Source organism: Amaranthus tricolor, chromosome 6 (assembly GCF_026212465.1).
Source record: "Amaranthus tricolor cultivar Red isolate AtriRed21 chromosome 6, ASM2621246v1, whole genome shotgun sequence".
Classification (NCBI taxonomy): domain Eukaryota; kingdom Viridiplantae; phylum Streptophyta; class Magnoliopsida; order Caryophyllales; family Amaranthaceae; genus Amaranthus; species Amaranthus tricolor.
Window position 1 is genome coordinate 27,220,396 of NC_080052.1, and position 22,990 is coordinate 27,243,385.

The following is a 22,990-nucleotide window of genomic DNA, read 5'->3' on the forward strand; positions in this document are numbered from 1 at the left end:
GTTATATCATATGACCCACATCGTGACCGAAACAAATTCAAATCTAAATTTTCCGCTAATATTATCGTATATACAACCTTAGTTAATTGTGAAAATATTGATCATTTATATTATCAAATAACGGATAAAAATTCTCTAGGATAAAAATTCTCTAGTAAATACTAAATTGGAAAATTTAATCAAACCCTTTATATACAATACAGCTATACAACTTAGACAAGTATAAAGAGAATACAGATAGATGATCAAGAGTTTTTCCTTTCACCCTTGTAATAGAAATTTAATTCTCACCACCTATTAAGAATAATTAATTTTCTTCCCTTGCCTGTTAAAATTCTCTAGCGTATTCCCGATTCCCGAATCAAAAAAAATATACAACCGTTAGAATTGTGCATAGCAAAAAACCATAATATTCAGTCAAAGTTCAAATATGTAAAAGCATGTAAAGATGCCTTGCTCCTATGCCAGTTTACAAGGAAGGATACTTTTTAGCAACAGAAAGCCCTAATAAAATATGCCATCCTTTTATAAAGCACTATGCCAAATTCTACTCAAAGTTTTAATTTTCAAGCATAATGAAAGGGATGACAGGAGCAGAAATGCAGAACAAAAAACACTGTATACAATATCGTATATGTACAAGTAAAAAAGATGAATGCCCTAATAATTTCATAGCCATGGACAAAAGGATTTTCATGCTACGTTACTGACTGATCAAACAGACTATTACTGTACAGCTAACCCACAAATTTTTTCCTACAGTCGATAGTCAGATAAGCACATCAACACAGACCAACCTCTCGGTCTGATCTGAAAATGGCAGCAAATGGAACGGATTGCATCGGTGTAGTGCATCGTAAATGCCATTATGTTCTTCTGAAGGTTAGTGCAGCTGAGACGGGTAACGAACATCGTTTCACTTGTGCGACTTGGTTACACGCTTCTTCCAAGTGCACTGTATCATTATTCGGGAATCAGAAAAGACCCATGAATATTTCGGTAAAGTTAAAATTATAAAGCTAGAAGTACATACAAGAGGCTCGTCTTCATCGGTATTGTTAGCATTCAAAGTGCTATTTTTATGAGGTTCGAGATTTCTCTCGGTCTCTTCTATCTGCTTCCCTTCATCGCATTCCTCTTGTGAGAGTCCACTAGGTTTGTCGATTTTGTTGACTTCATGTAATTTTTCCACATTGGAAATGGGGGAATCCTGTGGAGTAGTTAGACCAGCGTACTTTTCTCCACTTTCGGGACTGGACTTTTCTTCATCAGATTCTTCTGTGTCGTTCTGAGCAGCGTTGCCGTCTCCTTCCTTTCCAACAATATCTGGTTTTTCTTCTGCATCACATGCCTGGCTTGCAGGTGCATCATCCAATTCCTGCTCAGCATCACCTGGAAAAGGGGAACGGAAAAGAAACAAAAAAAAAGGGCAACGCAATTAGACGCAAGAGTCGGATTGAACTCGATCAATGTGAACAAATTTCCATAATCAAACTTCACCAATGGGCAAGTATCACTTCTTATGTAGGCTCAAGTGTTGAATTTGCATTTATATTTAAGCCAACTACAATGAGATGTATATTGTATTGCACACTAAGTGTGTGGTCAAGACCAAATATGAAGGATATATGCTAGATCGGTTACTAGAAAATTGGAAATTGGCTTAAGATTGATAATTGAGAAGTAAACGTCCAAATTTGTGTTAAGGTTTCATGGGGCCCTCTATAAACAAAGAATTGAACAATTACAAAAGGATGTTCCATGGTTGGCCATAAAGATTATTTAACAAATACTACATTATCACTAGATAAAGACTTTGGGTCAGTTTGGCAAATGGTTATTGGCCGGAGCTGTAAGCGCCGACTAATTTGCAAGCTGTTATGTCAGTTGTTTAAACCAGACGTTATAGAGATGTTTGGTAAAAATTAGTGGTTGATTGTTGGCTGTTTAATGGATAGAAAGTGGGTCAAAAGGCAAAAGCCAATGCAAAAAGCCACTACGAGCAGTTTTTTGGTTTTGACTCAAATTATGTACCAAACACTTTTTTTGGCTATTTGACAAACCAAAAAAAAGCCAAAAGCCAAAAGCCAATCAAAAAGCCACAAATAAAGTCATTTACCAAAAACCCCCCAATAACTTTTAAGTTATGATGAATATCTCTTCATCGTAGTTATTATTGGTAGTAAATGTACTTAATCCTTGGTGGGGTTCTACACTAAAACTGCATGATTTCCGCAATATTTCAGTGATTGTAAATTTTGCTAAGTAAACTTGCAATGTGCTATTTTCGACATGGTTAAACACACGGGTGACTTCAAAAGGTAGTGTCTCACCAGACTCATGTCCATCACTTCCAGATGATATAGTTGGCTCAGCGTTTGATACATCAGATCTGTTCTCTACATCCTCTGATGCACTAGCTTCCTTTTCTTCTAGACCGTCGCTCAGATCAGTTCTCGAAGTTTTCTTCTGAGCTCTTTTCCCCTTGATTCTAGAAGGTCCACAGTTTGACGTATGAATATAATTATATCATTGTATATGAATTCTTAGAAAGTCCATACACAAGTCACAGTACGCAGATTAAGATTCTCACCTCTTGTTCGATGTCCTTGGTCTAGATTCACCAGAAATCTTGCTTCTCTTGTTGGGTAATCTTAACAAGCAACGACGAAATTTGTTGATAAATTTCAGAAGAAAAAAAAATGGAAATCACAGTAAGTAGATTTTATTCTCACCCCTTGTCTAACTTTTTTGGCTGTGGTTCATCTGAAATCTTACTTTTCTTGGGTGATCTGAAACAATCAATAAACTATATAAAAACTAATAATTCTTTTTCCGATTCTCCCATTCCAAAGTAAAATAACTGGTCAATGCTTCTTAAGTGCTTCTTCACATGCCACAAGTAGAGGTGTTCATTCGGTCATCAGGTTGATTTCAAGTTAAGTGTTTTGACTTTTGAGTCGATTTGAAATCGGGTTGTGTATTGATTTTATTTTTTACATAATTGTAAATCATTTTTAATGTCGGGTCAAGGTAAATTTTGAGTAATCGGGTGTGTTTTGGACACCTCTACCCACAAGGGAAAACAAGAACAATAGAGATAAAGAGGGATCATAACATGGGGAAAGAGAGTTAACTAAAAGCCAGAACAGAAAGTGTTGCTAAGCAACGGAGAATTTTTACAAAATGAAAAGAGCTGAAAACAGAAAGAACATACATTGAGTTAAACCTTTCATTTCTTTTTGTTAGTCTACATTATCGTCACTTAATGAAAGCACAAACAGTTATGTCAAGACTCAACTCGAGAGGGTGAGATGTAGCAAATAAAAATCATCAATGGGTCAGTGGGAGAAATGCAGTGTCCAAATGTGGAATATAAAAAAAGTATATTGGGGGATAATGTGTGTCAAATGAAGAAAAGCTAAGTAAATAAACAAAAAGAAATGGACAAAAAATGAAAAACGAAAAAAAAAATTGAGCAAGTACTATTATTGGTCCTTGAGACAAAAACTTCCCATTTCCTTCCTATAGATATCCTCCTTGCATCTCTCTAAAGTTGTTCAAAACAGACCTAACGACTCGATATTTACCCGACTTTTAACCAAATTAAACTTGACCCGACTTCAAATGAACTTAAAATCATATAAAAATCAATGTAAACACAAGACTCAAACATTTGACTCGAAATTGACCCGATGACCCAATGAACATCTCTACATCTCTCCATCCAATTTAAAAAATTTCTCTCTATCCTAACACTTTCTCTTGCTTCATTATTCTCTCTCCTACACTTTCAATCATTGTAAAAAATCCAATTCCTCTTATGACCAGACCAAAGTCAATTACAAGCTACATTTACGGACCGAAGGAATGAAAAAATAGCTGAGTCAAAGTCAAGCTAGAAACCCTTGATACTATGGCAGCAATCAAGATTACAACATGAAGAAAGCACTTACATCATCTTAGCGGGACTCTTAGTAGTATTTGTCTTCTGCAAGTGAAAAGAAGAGAGAATAAGTTTATAATCCATGCATAGGGAGGGTACGTTAGACAGTACGAAGAACATAAAGAACAAAGGAGAGTGGAAGTCAGAGCACAATGAAACATACCTTTTTAGGTCTATGTCCGTTATCAATAAGCTCCCAGCGTTCTTTATCTAGACGGAGCACTTCCACATCCCCATCACCATACAATATCTTCACCATGACATAAATACACCAAAAGCCAATTTCAGAACTCAGAAACATTTCAGCTAACATCACTAAGAAGAATAGATGAAAGCGATGAAGAAAAATCACATGGGAAGGAAAATAAAACCGAATCCCTCCATACCCTCCTTAACTTTCAAAAATAAAAACACAAAGAGGAAAGAGCCAAAAAAGGAAACAGTAAGAAAGATAAAGCAACAGCGTACCACATGCTTCTTCTTTTCAGGATCATAGGATTTCACAATACCTTCATAAAACCTGTTAAAAACATAACATATGGAGTCTTAGCAGATTTACCCACGGCAGCGCCTCAAAAGTCAAGCTCAAAACAATGCACAAATGATAGCAACATTATGTCCAATATTCAAATTCATCGCATTAAACAAGTTGGAATTAGCTACTCTTGACAAATTCCATTTTATGTTACATTACCATACCAAAAAAATTTTAGTCTGTGGACTTGTGTGGTGATATTATTGTTGCAACTTCTTTTTTTCTTTTATAGTATTTGTTAATAGATTAGACGCAAATGTATGATCGATAAGGAGATAAAAAGAGATTAACTTAACATTGCTTGATATATGAAAAAACTGGAAAATAAAGAGGTATATTTAACATTACTGAACTATTAGTCCACACTTCACAGTAACTGTTTAAATTAAACTGAGAACGAAACAAAGTCAAAAAATCATAATTACACAACGCAAAATAAACAATCACTTAGATTTATCAAATACAACTTGAATTCTAACAAAAATCATATCTAATGCATCGTAACAGGCTTGTAAAAATATTGACCTTAAATTAAACATATATTATAGAAAAGAAAAAGGCTCGATCCAGTTAGAAACTTCTATAACACTTCCAAATTTCGATTAAACACTCACAAAAAGAGATCACATTGAATTTGGGACAATGGGGGGGAAATGTGAGGGATGCAAGATATGTAGCATTACGAAAGTTGAACAAGTAGGTTTAAATGATGCAGCTTGAAAGCCCTTGTTTTTTTATTATGAGGTGAAATGCAAAAGGATTTAGATTTTTGTGTTAATACTTGAAAACAGGAGATTGCCAATCCATACAAATGGGATTAAGGTTTTAGCATTATTATTGTTATTGTACTTAATTAGGAGGTTAAAATTTTCATCATATTACATTGAGGGGAAATTAAGGGTCGGTTTTACCCAACTTATCTTTATTTCAGTTTAGTCGGGAAACCAGCCTCTGTAAAGAAGGGAAGGGGGTAAAGCATGTGAGTTGATGATTGATGTATTACTTTTATCTTAGCATGCATTTAGTAAGATTTAAGTATTCATTGCGTGTGTGATATGATGTAGATTGTAGACATGAATCGATAGACATCAGGGCTTTTGATTACCAAGTCAAAAGCTTTTTTAATACGGAGATGATTAATTTCTTGACAATGGAGCATATATTGCTAACTTTCTCTGCACTTTCACTCTGTTAAAGATTTTTCTCTATAAAGAAGTAGATCAAGTAGAGCAAATTCCAGGTAAGGACGTCCACTTCTTGCTAGGGTGTAGAGTTTCTAACACAAATACTTGAGATAAATAGAAAAGCAGATGTAACATAGCTTACCGCTTATCCATTGGCCACCAAACTTTTATCTTGCAATCAACCAAATCCGTAGTATGACCTTCAGCTTCATTTGACGTGCACTGGTGAAAACAAAAAGTCATTACACCCAGCGAATTAGCAAACCTATGATTCTCAAATGATGGGAAAAGATAAAAAAATGTGTACAATGTGCAAAAGAATGCCAAAAGGCAACTATCCTTTAATCTGATGAACTACAGGACAAATAAAAAATTGTGATGCCCATAAGTATCCTCCCTCAAGAGGATAATATCTCCATATGAGAATTATCTCGCCCTTAGCAGAGCATACAGCACAATATTTTTAGATCTTTACCCAGAGGAACATATACTTCTATCAATTCAACAAGATAGACAATGAAAAACAGGTCATGCAGAAATTAACACATCAATCAGAATTTGACTATATGTTTTATATTCAAGAAGACAACGTCAAATTTAAGAAGACATAATCACATAAAAGATGATTCAGAATGCAATGCTCAGCAAAAGAACATGATTCATCATAGCCAAAGTGGTATCATAGAAAAAGTAACCTTTGCTAAGCCAGCAACACTTCTACTTTTTCTTTTCTTGGAAGAAGCAGCAGAAGACTTGTCATTACTGACAATTTCACCCTTGTCATCCTCGACCATTTTAGGCTTCTGCACATGCACAGAAACAAGTATGATTATCGGCATCCACATGCTATAAATGTACATAGGGTAAGCATGTTGCACACAGTAGCATTTCACCTTCTGGTCAGAGATATCACTTTCTTCAACTTTGTGACCCTCTAAGCCATTACCCTGTTTGGGGCTCTTGCTGCTTCGTTTTCCTTTGACGGGTGATGCACCCAAATCTGACTTTTTGGGCTCCTTTTCTTGCTTTGAGAAAATACTTTTGGAGTTGACTTTTGCAAGAGTCTTAACAGCACCTGCAGAGGAAGAAAGTTTGGAAGGACTCCTAGTTAATGATGATCTTCGGCGCTTAGGTGTAGAATCAAATCTGGCATCATTCCCCTTCCTTTTTTTGCTTGGTTCATCTTTAATTTCTGGTTTGTTAGTCAAGTGATTATCATGGCCATTGGTTGCTTCTATCTTACTCGTAGATCCCAGATTATCCAAATTAATTTCCCTCACCACTTTCAAAATATCCTCACTTTTCGCTTCAGTAGGTGAAGAATGGCCTTCTTCAATTGCCTTGGCTTTATTTTTCTGGGATTTGATTTTTTTAATTAGTTTTCCCAGAGGAATCTCATTTCCTTCCGTTTCCTCATCTTCCAGTACCTCATCTTGAGGAATTTCAAAGTGGACCTACAATGACCATATTGAGAGGGGAAATGGTCAAAACCAAAGGTAAAGCTTTGGCATTCATATTAAATTAACTATAATGATACATACAGTTCCCTTCACTTCGAATGTAAGCGATTCAAAGTGAGCTAACACAGAATCATCAGCCATCCACGAATGCGCATCAGCAGCCTATTCAGAAGACGAAATGTCAGGTTTTATGATCTAGTTACATGTACTAGGTACCCGGAAACCATACCATTAAAATACTGAAGACAAACTGAAGTAGCACGAGAACTTAGAATAGTGAACACATAGGGTATAGTGACAGCAAACTGAGAGGTTAAATTGACTGCCTTTCACAAAAACAGATAACAGTATCCAACTTCCTATTTCAGCTAGACGTCTAAAAAGTTCCCTAACATGCATTATAGTAGCAAGTTGACCCTCATTCCCAGTGCTTACCTCAGCATTAGCTTCATCTTTGGCTTCGTTTGGTTTATACAGCATTGGTGGTAAAGAAATTTCTTCGCTACTTTGAAAATCACTGGTTTTTTGAAAGCGCTTGATCACCAGCAGCCCAAGTTCAGAAATAGCATGTGAATTCTGAAATTCAGCAAGTAAAAGAACAGCCTCAGGAAATTTTAGTCACGATTGCACAATAATGTGTGCATGACAGAGAGATTGACGACTTTCAACAGAGTAAAAGAAGCATGTACCTAAAAACCATGACAATAATTACTTCTTTTAAGACAATTAATCACTTTGTCCTCTTCATTTTCTGCCTTTATTTATTTCTCCCTTATTTCAAGAACCTCCCTTTATACCTTTTTATTCGCCCCTATCTCGATTTTAGTTCGTCCCTTTTTATTTTCCCTATTGAAAATTTTCCATGTTTTGGCTTCTACGATACCCCTACAAGTCCACATTTTAGTCCTAACAACTTCCACTATTTATATCTCACCGACCTTTACTAAATATTTCCCTCTCTTTACCCTTTAACCTACTATATGAAAAGAACAAGACTACAACCATGGTCACGAGCCATAAAACCCATCTCTTTCCGCAATTAAATCCACTGTTGTTAGGATGCCGCAAATCTTGGTCTGCAAATAATGTCTACATTGTCTTTAAGGTTCCAGATTGCCCATGTTTGAATGTATGCAAAAATTTATTTCATTTTTCTTTGGATACTGAAGTTTAAATATAACGGCAATATAATTGCACATAAGCATATAAATTGGTGATCACTTCAAAATTAGATTTGAGTGGGTCTAAATATAGGAACATAGTAAAAGATAATCAATAATCTAAGGGGCATATTCTTCTTTACCTTAGATTTTAATGGATCAACCACATCTTCTGAACGCTTGATAGATCGCAAGATAGAAATTACAACAGGAAAAGGTTCCTTTTCCTTATCAATGCCATTAGTTTCCGGAATCATATCTTCATCATCACGAAAAACCATTGACAATAACATATAGAGAACCCTAGTAAAAGCAACAAAATATCACAAGGCTCAGCATACATTGCTAGAAAAGTAGGCGAAATAGTACTCTACGGAAAGTTTAAAACCGGAACAAAAGGATGTATATAATTGTATCATAGGCCAAAGCAAACAAAAAATATCCAATCAGTAATTAAAAAATCAAGCATAATTTTCAGAAACTAAAAGGAATATCATTTAAATAGAGGGAGGAGGCAAACAGTGTGTGTGAATGGAAAAGAGGACGATGGACATGAGAGTGTCAGCATGACACACAAAAGCAATGATCTAGATATCTAAATAATCACAACTTCTTAATTTTCAAAAGTCAAGTTCACAAGGGGGCAGCATACAACAACATGCCATTACCCTTATGCTAAGTGAATTTTTCCCTAGGCCGGTTTAGGGGTTGCTATACAAGTAGATCAGTCAAAACGGTCGGCGGACGGGTGGGTTGTGGGTCAGGTCAATTTTGGGTCGGGTCTTGCCGGATTTGCATTGATCCAACTGGTAAGGATTTTAAAAATGTATATTTTATCATTATTTTTTTCAAAAATATATATATTCATTTTCAATTTTTAAAGAATAAATTTGTTATAAAAAAGGACCAATATACCTATTTTAAAGCTATAATAAAGAAGTGTTGACTTAAAATATAAAAATTGGCTATAAATATATTGGTTCCGACTAAAAATGATGACGAGGAAGTGTGGAACTGAAAATGATGATGTGTAACTGAAAATGATGACGTTGAACAGAAAATTAAAAAGGTCGGGTTTAAGTTTCGGTGGGTTTAACCCAGTTTTCACAAGTATTTTCAGGTCGGCTCATTTTTGGCTTGGGGTTTAAAATTTTCAGGTTATGACCCACTAATTTTTGGTTGAGTTTCGGATCAATTTTGGATAGCTAAATGCAAGAAAAGAAATTAAGTACACGACAGCTGAATAAGAAGCTAAAATGGAAGCAACATGATGTAGCAACTAAATGTAAACCACCAACAAAGTTCATACTAACATTTTCATCAGATGAAACCTTATGCAAGATAAGCTAAAGTGGAAGCAACATGATGTAGCAACTAAATGTAAACCACCATTGATAAAAATAAATAAAGTAATGAAAACTGAAAGCCCCAAAGACCTGTCTAATAATGAAAACCATCTCTAACCTAATATAAACAGAAAGGCTTATTGCAGATTGCTTTATGCTACGGAAAAAAGTTTATTTAGATAACCCAGAGGAACTGAGAAGCATTTTTAAATGAAATTATAGAACAATATAGTCACGAAGAGAGTTGAATCCACCAGACAACACAGAATGCACCTGATTTATACACCTGATTTCTAATATTATCTCCCCAAGTGCATGAATTTGTTTACTTCAAAAAAAAGTATTAAATTGAAGTCTACTGAAAAGAAAGAAACAATTGGATAGTACATCATCCTCACACAAAACATACCGAGAAATAGGTTCCAACACTTTAACATCCATGCCTTTATCAAAAGTAGGGCACATAGTGTGATGTGCTAGAGCATGCACCAGGTAAGGTACTAGATATTCTGGATAAAGCATGAGAGAATTTGTATCAGATTGCATGGAAAGCTGCCGGGCTCTTATTTGACGACACATCTGTATAACTTCACCAAGATTACGTTTGTCCTGCAAAAGAGGTAGCATGAAATAAAAGCTCAGTTGCATGACAATTTCAAACAAGCTAAGCCGCAATAAAAATTTATCATATTCAGGAATTGAAGTTTGATACGATTGACTGATACCTCATCTATTGCTGCATGTTTGGAAGAAAAAATATCCATTAGAAAAGCACATGCATATTTTGGATCCAAAATGCGATCCTTGATGTACTGATGAACTTTGCTGAGGAACAATTTCCTAGCTTGACGGAAATTTATCTGAGACATAATGCAACAATGAAAACAGAATTAAATTCCTGAAACTAATAACCAACCTGTACAAGAGAGTTTGAATATCAATCAAAAAATTGAACAATTGTATACTAATCAAAAGCTCCTACCTCAACTGTCGTTAAAGCTAAATGGAAGACGTCAACGGGTATACTAGTATCCCAACATCTTGACAGGCGAAGGATGGATTTGGCAGAAGCAAGCTTCAAGTGAGCCTTATCCACAGAACTGCAATAAAACACCAGTATTTTATTGACAGCAAAATTTGTATAACTGTAGCACAAAAAGTATACCTAACAACCAACCTCCACCGTACCTTGATTCTAATTCTTTTGAAAAATCTCCAAAGGAAAGCATATTTCTAAGAATTTCTATGAGATCATCGATTCCACCTCGAAGATGAGCATCTTTAACGGGTAGGTAGCTCTTGACCAGTGTTTTAATACCATAAATCTGCCCGGGAAAAAAAAAAAACCAAAGAATGATACACATGTACCCAAATACAAAACAAGATGTTCTCCCATATGACACTATCAGAAAAGGGTAATCAATAACCACCTTATATGTCTAACCTCAATTTGGTGTCTTGAGTTAGGTTAAAAAGTAGAAGTATTATTGAGGTTTAGGAAGGAAAGGCGAGGAAAAATCAAGGGAAATTAATTAGTAAACCTAATTGTTGAATTAAAGAAAGGCCCACATAGCATAATCATCCAGGAAACGAATTAAGGTGTTACAAAAACAAAAGTAGCTTATAAGGTGGTTATTTAAATAAAAAATTAATTTAAGGTAACAATTTTTCCTAAAAACTACTCCATTTAGCTCAATTTAGGAATAAGCAATCCTTAAATTTATTTATTTTACTTTTTAAAGCATAATAAGTCAAGGAAAACATATGATCATATAAAAAAAAGTCCAGGAAAACATGGAAGCCACAAATATCGACGGAAGTTATTTTACTGGAACCAACCTTTAAAAGACAAAGTTCACTTCTATCACGCCACCGTGCTTTCGGTTTATCTTGTCCTTTCTGGAAGCATGAAGATGAATTTGATAATAGGTACAACATTGCAAAACCAGAATATTTAGTAAAAGGCTACAAGATTAAATTTTAACATACATTACTGCATTGCAAAATTTTGCTTTTAATGAATTCTATTATTTCACTTTCTCTAGTTTCAAAGACAGCCATTGCAGTTTGTGCTATACACCCAAGTGACTGCAGTATAGTAGGCAAATGTGCCTTCTCATCCAACATATCAACCAGCCTCTGCAAAAACAATCACAGAGATTAGCTATGCAAAACCATAATCATAATACAAGGTAAACAATAAGTTAAATACCTTGTATAGAACAGAGAGTGAACGAAGTCCATCATCTTTAGTTATTGCCGCAAGAGCATGTACAGCATACTTGGCCTGCCTTCGTGTTCCTTCTAAACACAACCTTTCAAGTATAAGATCTACGGAACTGCAGGTAAGCAACATATTGTCAAAAAAAAATTCCAAAAGGTCCGGCATAAATCAGAAAACAAGGCGACATTAAAACCTAGATGACGATGCGAGCTGCTCTCTAATGGTTCCACCAGCCCTTGCTAGAACATGCAGAATGCCTTCTTTGACGATTTCATTATCATCTTTAAGGAGAATTAGCAAATCCTCTTCACTTCCAACAAATAATTGTGAACCATAGCTTGCCAGGATCTGGAAAGCATCAAAGAAGGATTAGAATACCATGCACAACACAGTTTTCCAAGTAAAAGGAAGCTTAAGCCGATATACATAAAATAAAAAAGAGCTCAAGTCCTCAACAATGAGTTTTTTTTTGCTAATATAGTTCTCAAATTTGAGTCTAAACACAGCCATTCTACTAGCATCAATATTCATACACAGTTTTATGCAATCAGAAGTGCAGCATTTGATAGCCCCATAGTGCAAAAATAAGGACAACAGCAAACTTAAAAACACAACAATTAAAGCAGGCAATGCATTCAATCTAAAGAGCTGTAATTTGTTCCACACAAACGATATTGCAGAGTACAAATTACTTGAAATCAGGGGATTAAGAAAACCATATTAACTTTCTGCCACCGACATTCGTCACCAGAAATATCAGGTCTAGCATAGTGCAAAAACAAGGTTGCATTGCATCGACTGCTAGCAAAGATTTTCAAAAAACCGAACCAGTATTACCCACGGTGTAAATGTGGTTAAACCCCGTAATTTGGGCCATTTCAAGGGATATCTCATACTATCAGCCGATACTTGGCGTCGTAATAAATGCATCACTCCTGTTGCCGCATCACTAAGTCATTATCGTGATTGCAACTGTTGCCACATTTTTGCACTATAGTCCCAAAGCTCCATAACCAGGACACAAGAGCCTACTAGGTTTCCTTTGACATAACTTGCTAAAATCACTAACCTCCAACATCATTTATGGGCATATAAGAATAAAAGTATAATCCTTTTGAACTTTCTATCATCATCAACATAACTAATTCAGATATAATCATCAGCTACAATGGCTTCCCAAAATATCATCATCCCCATTACCCTCTTCCTCTCATGGCAGATTTAGGAAGGGGAAGTTCTACAGTGTCAAAGAGAACAATTGTTTCAATCATTTTGTATTCGTCAATGCAAAAGCACCTTCAATTTTCTGGACAAACATCACATTTGAGGAGAATTCCTTTTCTCGGGTCTAGCTATCTTTAAGAAACACGATAATCACATTTCATTTGCTTCTGATCTTTCGAGCTACACCTAATTGAAGAAATAAACAAACAAGTACCACCTAAAAGGACTGAAAAGGTTAAAATGGGAGCTCACCACCAGCATGTTTACACATGACAAACATTTCTCTGTATTTTCAGCAGCTTTTTGAGTTGCAAGTTCCAGCATGAATTCTTTGACATGTTCCTTGCTAAAAAGCATGTACGAGCACTTCACTGAAAGTACATTCACGAAATCAAAGATCCGATGTTTTTCACCCAGAATCTTAAAAAGATCATCCTGTAGAATAAAAAATAAACAAAGCATCAAATTTGGTACTTATTTGTTTCTTTATGTATTACTCACTGTCACCTAAAAAAATATTTCAGAGCTGGGATACACTAATTTAGCATCTAAGCACAGCCTAATGCTAGATGTTTACTCATCGCATGACCAACTACCCTTGCATTGAAATGAAAGGCCAAGGAATCTTACAGATTACATTGCAAAAACCACAAGCATCAGTATTCAGAAATCGTGAAGGATCATCAAAATAAAGATGGTACATTGTGTTGAAAAGATAAGCTAGAAAGAAACGAAATTGACTCTTCTAGGATATCTACCAAAAAAATCCAAATATTTTTAGTCTCATACCTGACTTGCACGAGCTTGCTGGAAGCCAGTATTCGGATCAAGTAAGACCGGAAAAATTTTCCAAACGTTTGCATCTTTAAGCTGATCAAGAGTTGAAAATCCTTCCTCGGCCTTTGAAGGATCAACAAAAAACCTTGACATAACCCGGAATAAAACAATAACTTTTTTCTGATAATCAATCACATCAGCATCCTGCACCAAGCCAAGAACTATAAGAAATATTCTTATATTATTATGTAACTGTCTATGGTGGACAGAAATGCAATATTTGTTTACAAACCTTATAAGTTTGCTTCAGAGACAGATATTTCTGCATTTCTTGTTGCAACCTGAGGTATCAAATCCAAAAACCATCACCCTAAATAATCTGTGAATTAAATGTACCTGAAAATATGTATAACTTAAAATTGTTACCTTTGTTTCTGTTCCAGCATCTTTTCTAGCGCCTTGACCTCAACTTTGTCCAGGCCTGAAAATATTTGTATCCAATGTTCAACTATGTCCTTGACAGAAAACTCAGCTGGGAACAGTGATCCGCATAGAATGGATTCAATTGCATCTGACCTGGAAGCAGATAAAACCAGCTAAGCACAAAGCAACAGTTTACCATTATGAGAAAATGCACCCAAAAAGATTAGAGCATTGCAAATGCAGAGGCATAAAGCTAAAAGATTTAGCCTAGAATTCATTGCCATGATTCAACACTTTCTATCGCATTCTCTTGAATTTGCATTGAGCTAGGACTCGCTATTATGGTCCAACACATAAAGGTGCAAGGATACAAATTTGGATGCCGTGCTGAAATACTATATAAATTTAAATAAAAGGAGTAATGAATGATAAATAATGTAAATGACAATCCAGGCAATCCATCATCCATTTACCACACCCAATTTCATATTCCTATGTACATACTGCATAAGAAAAAACATATATTATAGAAAAGGTTCTAGCAACCAAAGCTCGTTAATTGTTTGACCCTATTATATACTCTTATACTATGCTACTCGGACTCCTCTTGTGTTTCACGTACCCGTGTTCAACCTTTGATGCTCGTACATTGGTATGACACTTAGACATTTCATTTTAGGCGTAAAGTTGAATATTTAGACATATCCGAAACTTGGACACGTACCAGTTCCGATATCGGTATCTAAGTCCAAGTAACTAGCTCCTATATGCAAAAGAAAAATATATTTTTCTAAAAAAACTTCAACCAACAGTCTTCATATTTGTTTGACATGTCACTTCGTATAAAATATCTAATGTTTCATAGAACCTACTAATCACTCCATCCACCCAATTCACACATAGCAGCCACTGAGCAGATGAACAGATACCAATGATGAAGGGATTTGGCAGGGCAGATGGATGCGAGCTATACTCCACCTCATCTGAAATCACCCATTTACATTCTTAATTACCACCAGAAGGGAGAGCCTTAATATTTCACAGTTTCGTCTTACAAGAAAGTAAATCCTCTGGGCTATGGCTTAGAGACAATATCCAAGTCCATATAACTTGAATTTTCTATTTTCTTATTTCTTTTACGTCCCTCCTTTTTCCACAAGTTGTGACAAACAGTAAGAAAGATGTAGATAACCTATCCAATATTGTTAATTTATTTAGCTTCTCAAGTCATTCAAAATCAATACAGGAGACTGGTCACATTGCAAAGGCCATGGGATTTCTTTCAAAACAAAAGAAAGGTTTAGTATCTACTGAAACAAAAAATAGAGTATTTCGGTCTGGCTGTATCAGAGAAGTTGAATGAAAATTATTACAGATTTTTAAATATATGATATGATGAATCATAGACTGAAGTTGATAACAACTAAAATCATATATGCTAAAATAACATGCGCCCTTGATTACAAACCCTGTTACTTACCGAAAATCTTTGTCATAGAAGCACCTCAAAATCTTTCCAGGTATCCAGTCATATTCTTTAGTGCAGCCATTTTTCCGCTTCAAGCAGTAAAGCCGGTATATCTCAGCTAATCGATCAAGGGTATATTTCTTTACAAGTAACTGCATGCACAAGGCCACAAAGCTAAAGCAATAGAAATATTATTAAAACCCTCATCACTGAGAACAAGCAGAGAGGAACACTTACGGATTTGTCACGAAGACGCTCTGCGACTAGTTTTGCAGTTTCAACTGGAACAGAATCCAGATTACAACAAGCTACATCGCATACCGCAGCAACAACTAGCTTCCGCACATTTTCATCATAGTCCAAGAGCCGATCGCATAGGGAAGCTACACAATTTTGGAGCGTAAATCAACAGACTCCAAATCAGACAGTAAAGATTAATAAATCAATAAGCGCAGGTGTTACCAAATATTTGAGCAGCCTCGGGTCTCAAGGGATTTGAAAGAAGACATTGTTTAACATAGTCAAGGGCAGACATCCGAACCTCAATTACTCTATCTGTTAACCTCTTCAAGAACTCCCCAAATACGGATTGAAATGCTTCAGAAATAGCGGAGTCTGAGAGTGCGAAAAGCTTGCCCACCAGATTAACCGCTCTTAGACGAGCTTCTGACTGGTCATTCTAATTGTAGAGGGAAAACAGACTTGGACAATCATTACAAAGAAATGTACCAAATGGGTAAAAACAGGGGGAAATCCTACTCAGTAAATGAAAGATAAGAAAAGCACAATACAAAAACATGAATTACAATGGGATAAATACAGCTTTCAGAACACATGGAACTAAAAATGAAATTACCAGTAGCTCTCCTGTCAGGTAAGGAACAATTCCCAACAGAATTTGAGGAGAACAGCGGTATAAATTGTAAATAACTTCATGGTAGTCAACTTCACAACTCGTAGAATTTTCTCCAGTCATTGAAGATATAAGAAATTGTTTCACAGCAGGTTCGAGTATAGCCGCACAATGTTCTATCACATCCATGGCAAGTTTCCTCCCAGCATCTGTAACATCCTGAAGCACCAAGTAATACCACATAAATCTCTTTAAAAAAATTGGGAAACGTAATGAGAATTTGATTTTAGCTAGCAGACATGAACGATAGAAAATTGTTCTACCTTTTTATTTTTCCCTAGGGTAGAGAGCAATATAAGAAGCAAGTCTTCATGAATATCCTCACTTTCATCGAGAAGAACATTCATGATAGTTCTCATTGATGATAAAACATTTTCCGGGTGATCATCCCTGCACACAACAAAGCAAGTTCTACAAAGCATCAGAAGTGACAGCTATAAGAGTAGCTCCCAAATCATTCTTATTTCTTAAGATTAAATTGCCATAAGTGATACCCTTTTATGGCACACTAAATGTGCCAGAAGTGGCTTTGAAAAGAAGAGGGAGCTCAAGACTTTTTTATGACACTGCTGCATATTAGCCACAATTTGTGCAATATTGTCAGAAAGAACTTTTGCGCATTTTCAAAGATCATTTCTTTGGATTAGATGATGTTTGGGATAGGCTAAATATTTTGAAAGCTTATGGGTTAAGGCCAATGGTTTGTTTGGGAAATTTGCTATTAATGATTTATGTAGAAGCAATTGGAAAATTTTATTGTAATTAGATATTAATGCAGTGGGGTTCCTTATCCCATTCCTTTTACTCTGAAAAAGTTTTTCTTTATCAAATAAAAATGCCCCATTAGCGACAAGCCCCCAGATGAACATATCACCCAGCAAAGACAAAAAAAACCAATAGAAGGTTTCTTCCCAAGTTTATCCATATCTGAGATTTTATAACCCACCAGGAAAACATACCTTGCAACAGCGAGAAATGTCCTGAAAAGCTCACTTACTAGATCATCGCAATCAAGATCTAACATCACAACACATGATCTGTATCTCGCAAGGGTCTCCAAGATTATTACTCTCCTTCCAAATGATGGTCCACTTGTCTCACTAAGTCCTCTAAATGTAAAAACAATCAATTCAAAAACATCCTGCAGAAAGTAGAGTTGATCTCAGCCAAGAACCCAACAATGACTGCTTTTATTGAAAGATTTAACTGCATAAAATACAATACCTTCAAAATTTCATCACTGTACGGTGCTTCGGGTGCAGTAATACGAGTGATTTCACAAAGACAAGCAGCAACTAGGAGTTTAACATCCTTATCTTGATGTTTAAGTAGCTTTGGTCTAACAATGGCCTTCAAGAAGGGTTGCATTGAATCCAAAATTGATGTAGGTGGAGATTGCTCCAAATCAGAGAGAACTGTAATAGCTTGCTGATTACAAAAACCAAACTGAATTAGCAAAATTCCTCTGAAGTTGATTTTCTAGGGAAGAACTTTTCATAATCAACAAACACAAAAGCCAAAAAACAACATCAAGTACGTCAAGACCAGGCAAGCAGCATTGATTTTCTAACGTTTGAATAACCAGAGAATAATCAGATAATAGGTCTATGTTCATAGATAGATGATGACAAGGATATGCTAAATTGCAAGCATAGCCTTACAAAAACAAAAAAAGAAATCAAAAATTAAGTTATAAGCGACAGGGTGAATGTAAATGCATTTAGGATAAGTAACAAGCAATCATGTGCACTTCTTATTTGTGTTAAGTTGTAGGTGATGTTTACTCCCACGAGTCAATTGGAAAAAAACATTTTTGTATTTACAAGGTGAGGTTGCATATATTAGACCCTCTAAAATATTGTCAAGGTGGGAGCCACTTAAAGTCATCTGGGTAATGGGATTTGTATCAACTGGTATTTGTCCAAAAAGATAGGTTAAAAATGTTTTTGAGGTACTACAAAAGAGCATATTGAGAAATGACCGTTAACAAGGACTAGACGAGATGCTCAAGAACATATATAGAAACACAGAGCTTGATTTTATACCGACATTAGGTGCCTGAATATTCATTTCATCTTTACGAGCTACCCCCTCCCCAAGATCCCACCCTCTCTATGAGTTCACTCCTATAGCCATATCTGTATGATTGCAAAGAATCAATAACAACTTCATTTCACTCCCTCCAAATTATTCGTTCTTTTTTAGTACTTTTCATAGTTTCAGGCTTGCAAAACACTCTTCTACCATTTTTCTCTTCTCTGAAAAAGGTAATCATTGAAAACTTTTGCTTCTAGAGAACGGATAACAATAATCATCCCAACCATAATAATAATTTGCCCACTCTGTTTCTCCTAAACTACATTCTGGAGTGTATGAACTAGTTCAAAGCTCACAGTAATCTCCAGAAAATTTATAACTCGACCATTGCGAAGTGTAATGGCCAGCTAATTATTTAGAAGAAAATTGCCCCTTGTACTGACGTTTGACTTGTTGACATAAGCTCAAGTTGTTCCCTTCCATCCATCTTTCTTTTAAAATTCAAAAGGAAGGAAAAATTCAAATTTTTCCCAATGTCAAAAAGTTTTGGTGAAAATATTTCCCAAGTCATATAATGGTTCACTTTGTCGTATTACATACTTGTAGGAAGAAATACCCTTTTCTTTCCCCTTTTACACTGTTTGGATTGAGGAAATGGAGGAAAAGGAAGAAGTTGGGATAATCATGAGTGTAAAGCTTGTGGTAGAGGTAGGAAAAACTCAATATTGTTGGGACATTACTTAGAACAATGTATACAATACTCATTTTTAAGTAATAAATGGGTAAGGAAGACTTACGATTTTCCTTCCAAATCTTTCAACTTTTGAAAGATTTTGTTCATTAGAAATAAAAGGATAAAAAACCCTTTCAAATCCGCTTCCTTTCTTTCGTTCTCGCTCTACTTCTATCCAAATGAGATAAAAAATTTCTTTCCCTTCCATGCCTTCTTTATATTCTTACTATATATTTTTTGTATCCCCGCCTTCCCTCTTATTTCCTCCCTTACTTTATTTTCTAAATTGCTATACAAACAAAAGGTTACTCTCTATCCTCCCTTCACCAGATTCATAAATTTTTGATATTAATCTCTGAACCATTCCAAACCACCTTTGAATTTTGTTTCCATACTTGACAATGATCCATGTAATCTAGCTTAAACAGAAGCACACTTAAATTACCATTTCAAGAACTGTGTCCATATATACAGGTCTTCGATTATTCCCGATCCCACTCCCGCCCACGCAATTCTAATATTTACAAGTGATACTATCATCACAAAAAGATGTTTCAAGAATACAGGGTTGTTGAAGGCCATATTTACAAGAAACAATTGATCTATATGACACTTATAAATGTCTCTAGAAATGTTGTATGGCACAGTATGTTAGAACAAAGGCAAGTGTTTCCCTATACTTCATGCATGTTCAGGAAATTTAGGAATTCCGACATAGAATACTGGGAAGAATAATCAAATTGAAGCAAATTTTTACAATTGCTTATATAAATTCAACTCCCAATAAAGCTAATATTTCTAATTGTTCAAAATTATCATACCCTTTTCTTCCCTTAAAACTGAAATTGCAAATTGCATTACAAACCTCACTCTACCAATAATCAAAATCGATAACCAAATACAATAACAGAAAAAAAGGACAGTTTTGACCTTCAAACCGCAGAAAAATTCAAGCAAATAAAATGACAAGTAACCCAAATCCTAGGAAAGAAAATGCGTAGAATTTCAAACAGAAACAAAACAAAATTGCCCTAAAAGAGCTTAAATCTGGGGAAACAACAGAATTGAAAAACAAAATCCCAATCAATTATAAAAGAAGAAAAATGCAAACCTTTAAAAGCTTAAGAAGGGAATCTTTAGAAGAAGGAAAAGCTTCCAACTTGGATCCCAGCTCCTTCAGCTGGTGCTGCAGCTTAAGCGCCATTTTCGGTCTCAAATTTCAACTTTCTGTCTAAAATTTCTATGTCTCCTTCTGGGTTTTTACAGAAGAATGAAAAAATACCCAAACTTAATTTGGTTTAAGCTAAACTACCTAACCTAAGCTCAGAAGTCAGAAGAAGCTCAGCATCTGGGTATTTCTGGTGAAGTGACGAGGGTTTTTTTTCCTATCTTTTGAGTTTCGATTTGGGACAGAAAGGACTCACAGCTCAAGGTTTGGACTTTTTTTAAAACAAGGGTAGACTAGTGAAGTCAGAGCCAGAGGTGTAAGTACATATCTTGTAACTGCTAGGGCTCTATCTTCTATATAGAGGTGGACAAATGGGTTTGATTGGGTTCAGTTGGATCAGTTTAGGTATTGATTTGATTTATTAAAGTCTCGTCTTAATTTGGATTTATGACTATGGATTGCCTTTAGTTCGTCCGATTGGTTTCGGATTTAGGTTATATTTTTGACAAATTTGAATATTAATTAGAATTGATTTGATTTCGGCTGACACAATTATAATTTTGGCAAATTTGAATAATAGTTATTTTATTTTCAACTAAGAGTTTGTTTATTTTCAATAGAGTACTTATTCTCGAAAATTATTCTTATTGGAATCATATTTGACTAAATCTAAGCATACTAGACTATAGAGATATTATTCAGATTAGATCAAATTAAATTTAATTATTTATTTTTATTATTGTTGGTGTTAATAATTTTTGTTATAACTTAATTACTACCTTGTGCATATTGTCTATAATTATTTGTATTTGGTCATTTGGTGAGCTAGGTTGTATTAAAATAAATTTTTAGTTGGTTGATTTTCGAGTCATATTACTTTTGGGTTTGATATAAAATTTTATTTGTTGAATACCTAATATTTCATAATCGGATTAAATTAGCAAGTAGTTTTTATATCTATTATACTAACAAAATTTAGAGGAAATCCTATTTTTATTTCTTTTCTAATATGGCTTCACTGAACTTCATAATAAATGTTACTAGTATTAAATGAAGATTATAATGCAGTTGTTACTTGTTATATAATTGGTTTTATAGCTACTTATATATATTGGATAAAGTTATTTATATTGAACGGATCAGGCTGTAGTAAAATAAATTATTGTTTTTTCAGTCATGTCACTTTTCCGGTTGGATACCCAATCATATTTGTTGAATACCTAATATTTTAAAATTGAATTTGGTCAATATATAATTAAAATCAAATTAACCGTAATCTAGATTTCAACCTAAATCCCTAAATTTGTCTTTCTAATATAAAAATCTAACTATAAAAGGAATCGAAAGACCTTTAAAAACTCATTTTGAAACAAATTTAAAAGGTGTTAAGACATTCTGTATTTTATGGTTATTATAACTCTTATCGGGTTCTTATACTCAATATTATATCAATTATCAAGCTATATCAACTATGCTACTATAGCCATAGGGAGTGATATTGCTGAGACGGATCTAACAAGTATCAAAGAAGTGCGAGTGCCAATTTGTAATTAGGATGGTTTTTTTTTTTTTTTTTTTGTTTCTAAAATGGTTGTATTTGGTTCGAACTCTTTTGATTAATTGTTGAATAATTTTGGAGGGCGAATAATAGAGATGAGTAGGTGATGGAAATCAGAGATGTGTTAATAGTTAATAAACAGTCATAAGGTTAGATTAAGCATCAAAGTTACTTAATAGCTTTTTAAAAATATTTTTTTTTCAGACCATTGGAATTTAATAACTTATTTAACATACTTATGTCTTTTGATTTTTGAAAGTCGTAACTTTTGATGTTGTTTTTAGCGAATGATTCAATAAAAATAACAATTTTATTTATTTTATTTTGTTTAAATTATTTAAAAAAGATAATACTACGGAAAATTTGAAATATAAAATCCTAACTTTGGGTGTCTTAAATTTAAAAATCACACTTTTTTTATATCATTCAAAAACTACAACTTTTAGGATAATTTATTTTAAATGCCTGATCCATGGATGACCAATATACTAGGTAAAAATGAATATGTTGCATCAATTTTACTGGCCTAGATATTTGTTCTTTCACTTTAATTTAAAAATTTTTTAAATTGTATTTCAACATTGAGATTTTGGGATAAGATGCACTAAGCTATAATTTTTAAAACCTTGAAATTTTTTGTTTTAATTTTTTAAACATTGATATTTTTAGGAAAAAACGATGATTAATGTTTCATCCTGTCATGTTAATTTCATTAAATTAGTCATGTAAAAATTTTAATATATATTCTCTCTATTTTTATTTGATGTTTCTATTTTTTATTTTAAACGGTTTTATTTGTTGTTTACCTAAAGTATTAGTCTATGTCTATCACAA

At 34.5% G+C, this 22,990-nt stretch overlaps 1 protein-coding gene across 1 annotated transcript; it reads right to left on the reverse strand.

The window, feature by feature from the left end:
• Positions 1–3: 3 nt before the first annotated feature.
• Positions 4–20,907, reverse strand: LOC130814437 (sister chromatid cohesion protein PDS5 homolog A). Its single transcript, XM_057680491.1, has 34 exons — positions 20,542–20,907; positions 17,885–18,088; positions 17,620–17,801; positions 16,924–17,050; positions 16,604–16,819; positions 16,210–16,426; positions 15,985–16,130; positions 15,760–15,899; positions 14,283–14,432; positions 14,149–14,197; positions 13,869–14,060; positions 13,332–13,514; positions 12,049–12,203; positions 11,844–11,970; positions 11,621–11,770; positions 11,471–11,530; positions 10,820–10,956; positions 10,614–10,731; positions 10,357–10,491; positions 10,041–10,240; positions 8,429–8,588; positions 7,561–7,701; positions 7,207–7,287; positions 6,559–7,119; positions 6,361–6,468; positions 5,808–5,887; positions 4,415–4,466; positions 4,110–4,196; positions 3,957–3,991; positions 2,736–2,792; positions 2,594–2,653; positions 2,334–2,491; positions 1,034–1,392; positions 4–955 (listed from the first exon to the last, which is right to left on the reverse strand). The coding sequence occupies exons 1-34, from the start codon at positions 20,632–20,634 to the stop codon at positions 917–919; spliced, it is 4,959 nt and encodes a 1,652-aa protein (XP_057536474.1). The 5' UTR covers positions 20,635–20,907; the 3' UTR covers positions 4–916.
• Between the last annotated feature and the right edge of the window lie 2,083 nt (positions 20,908–22,990).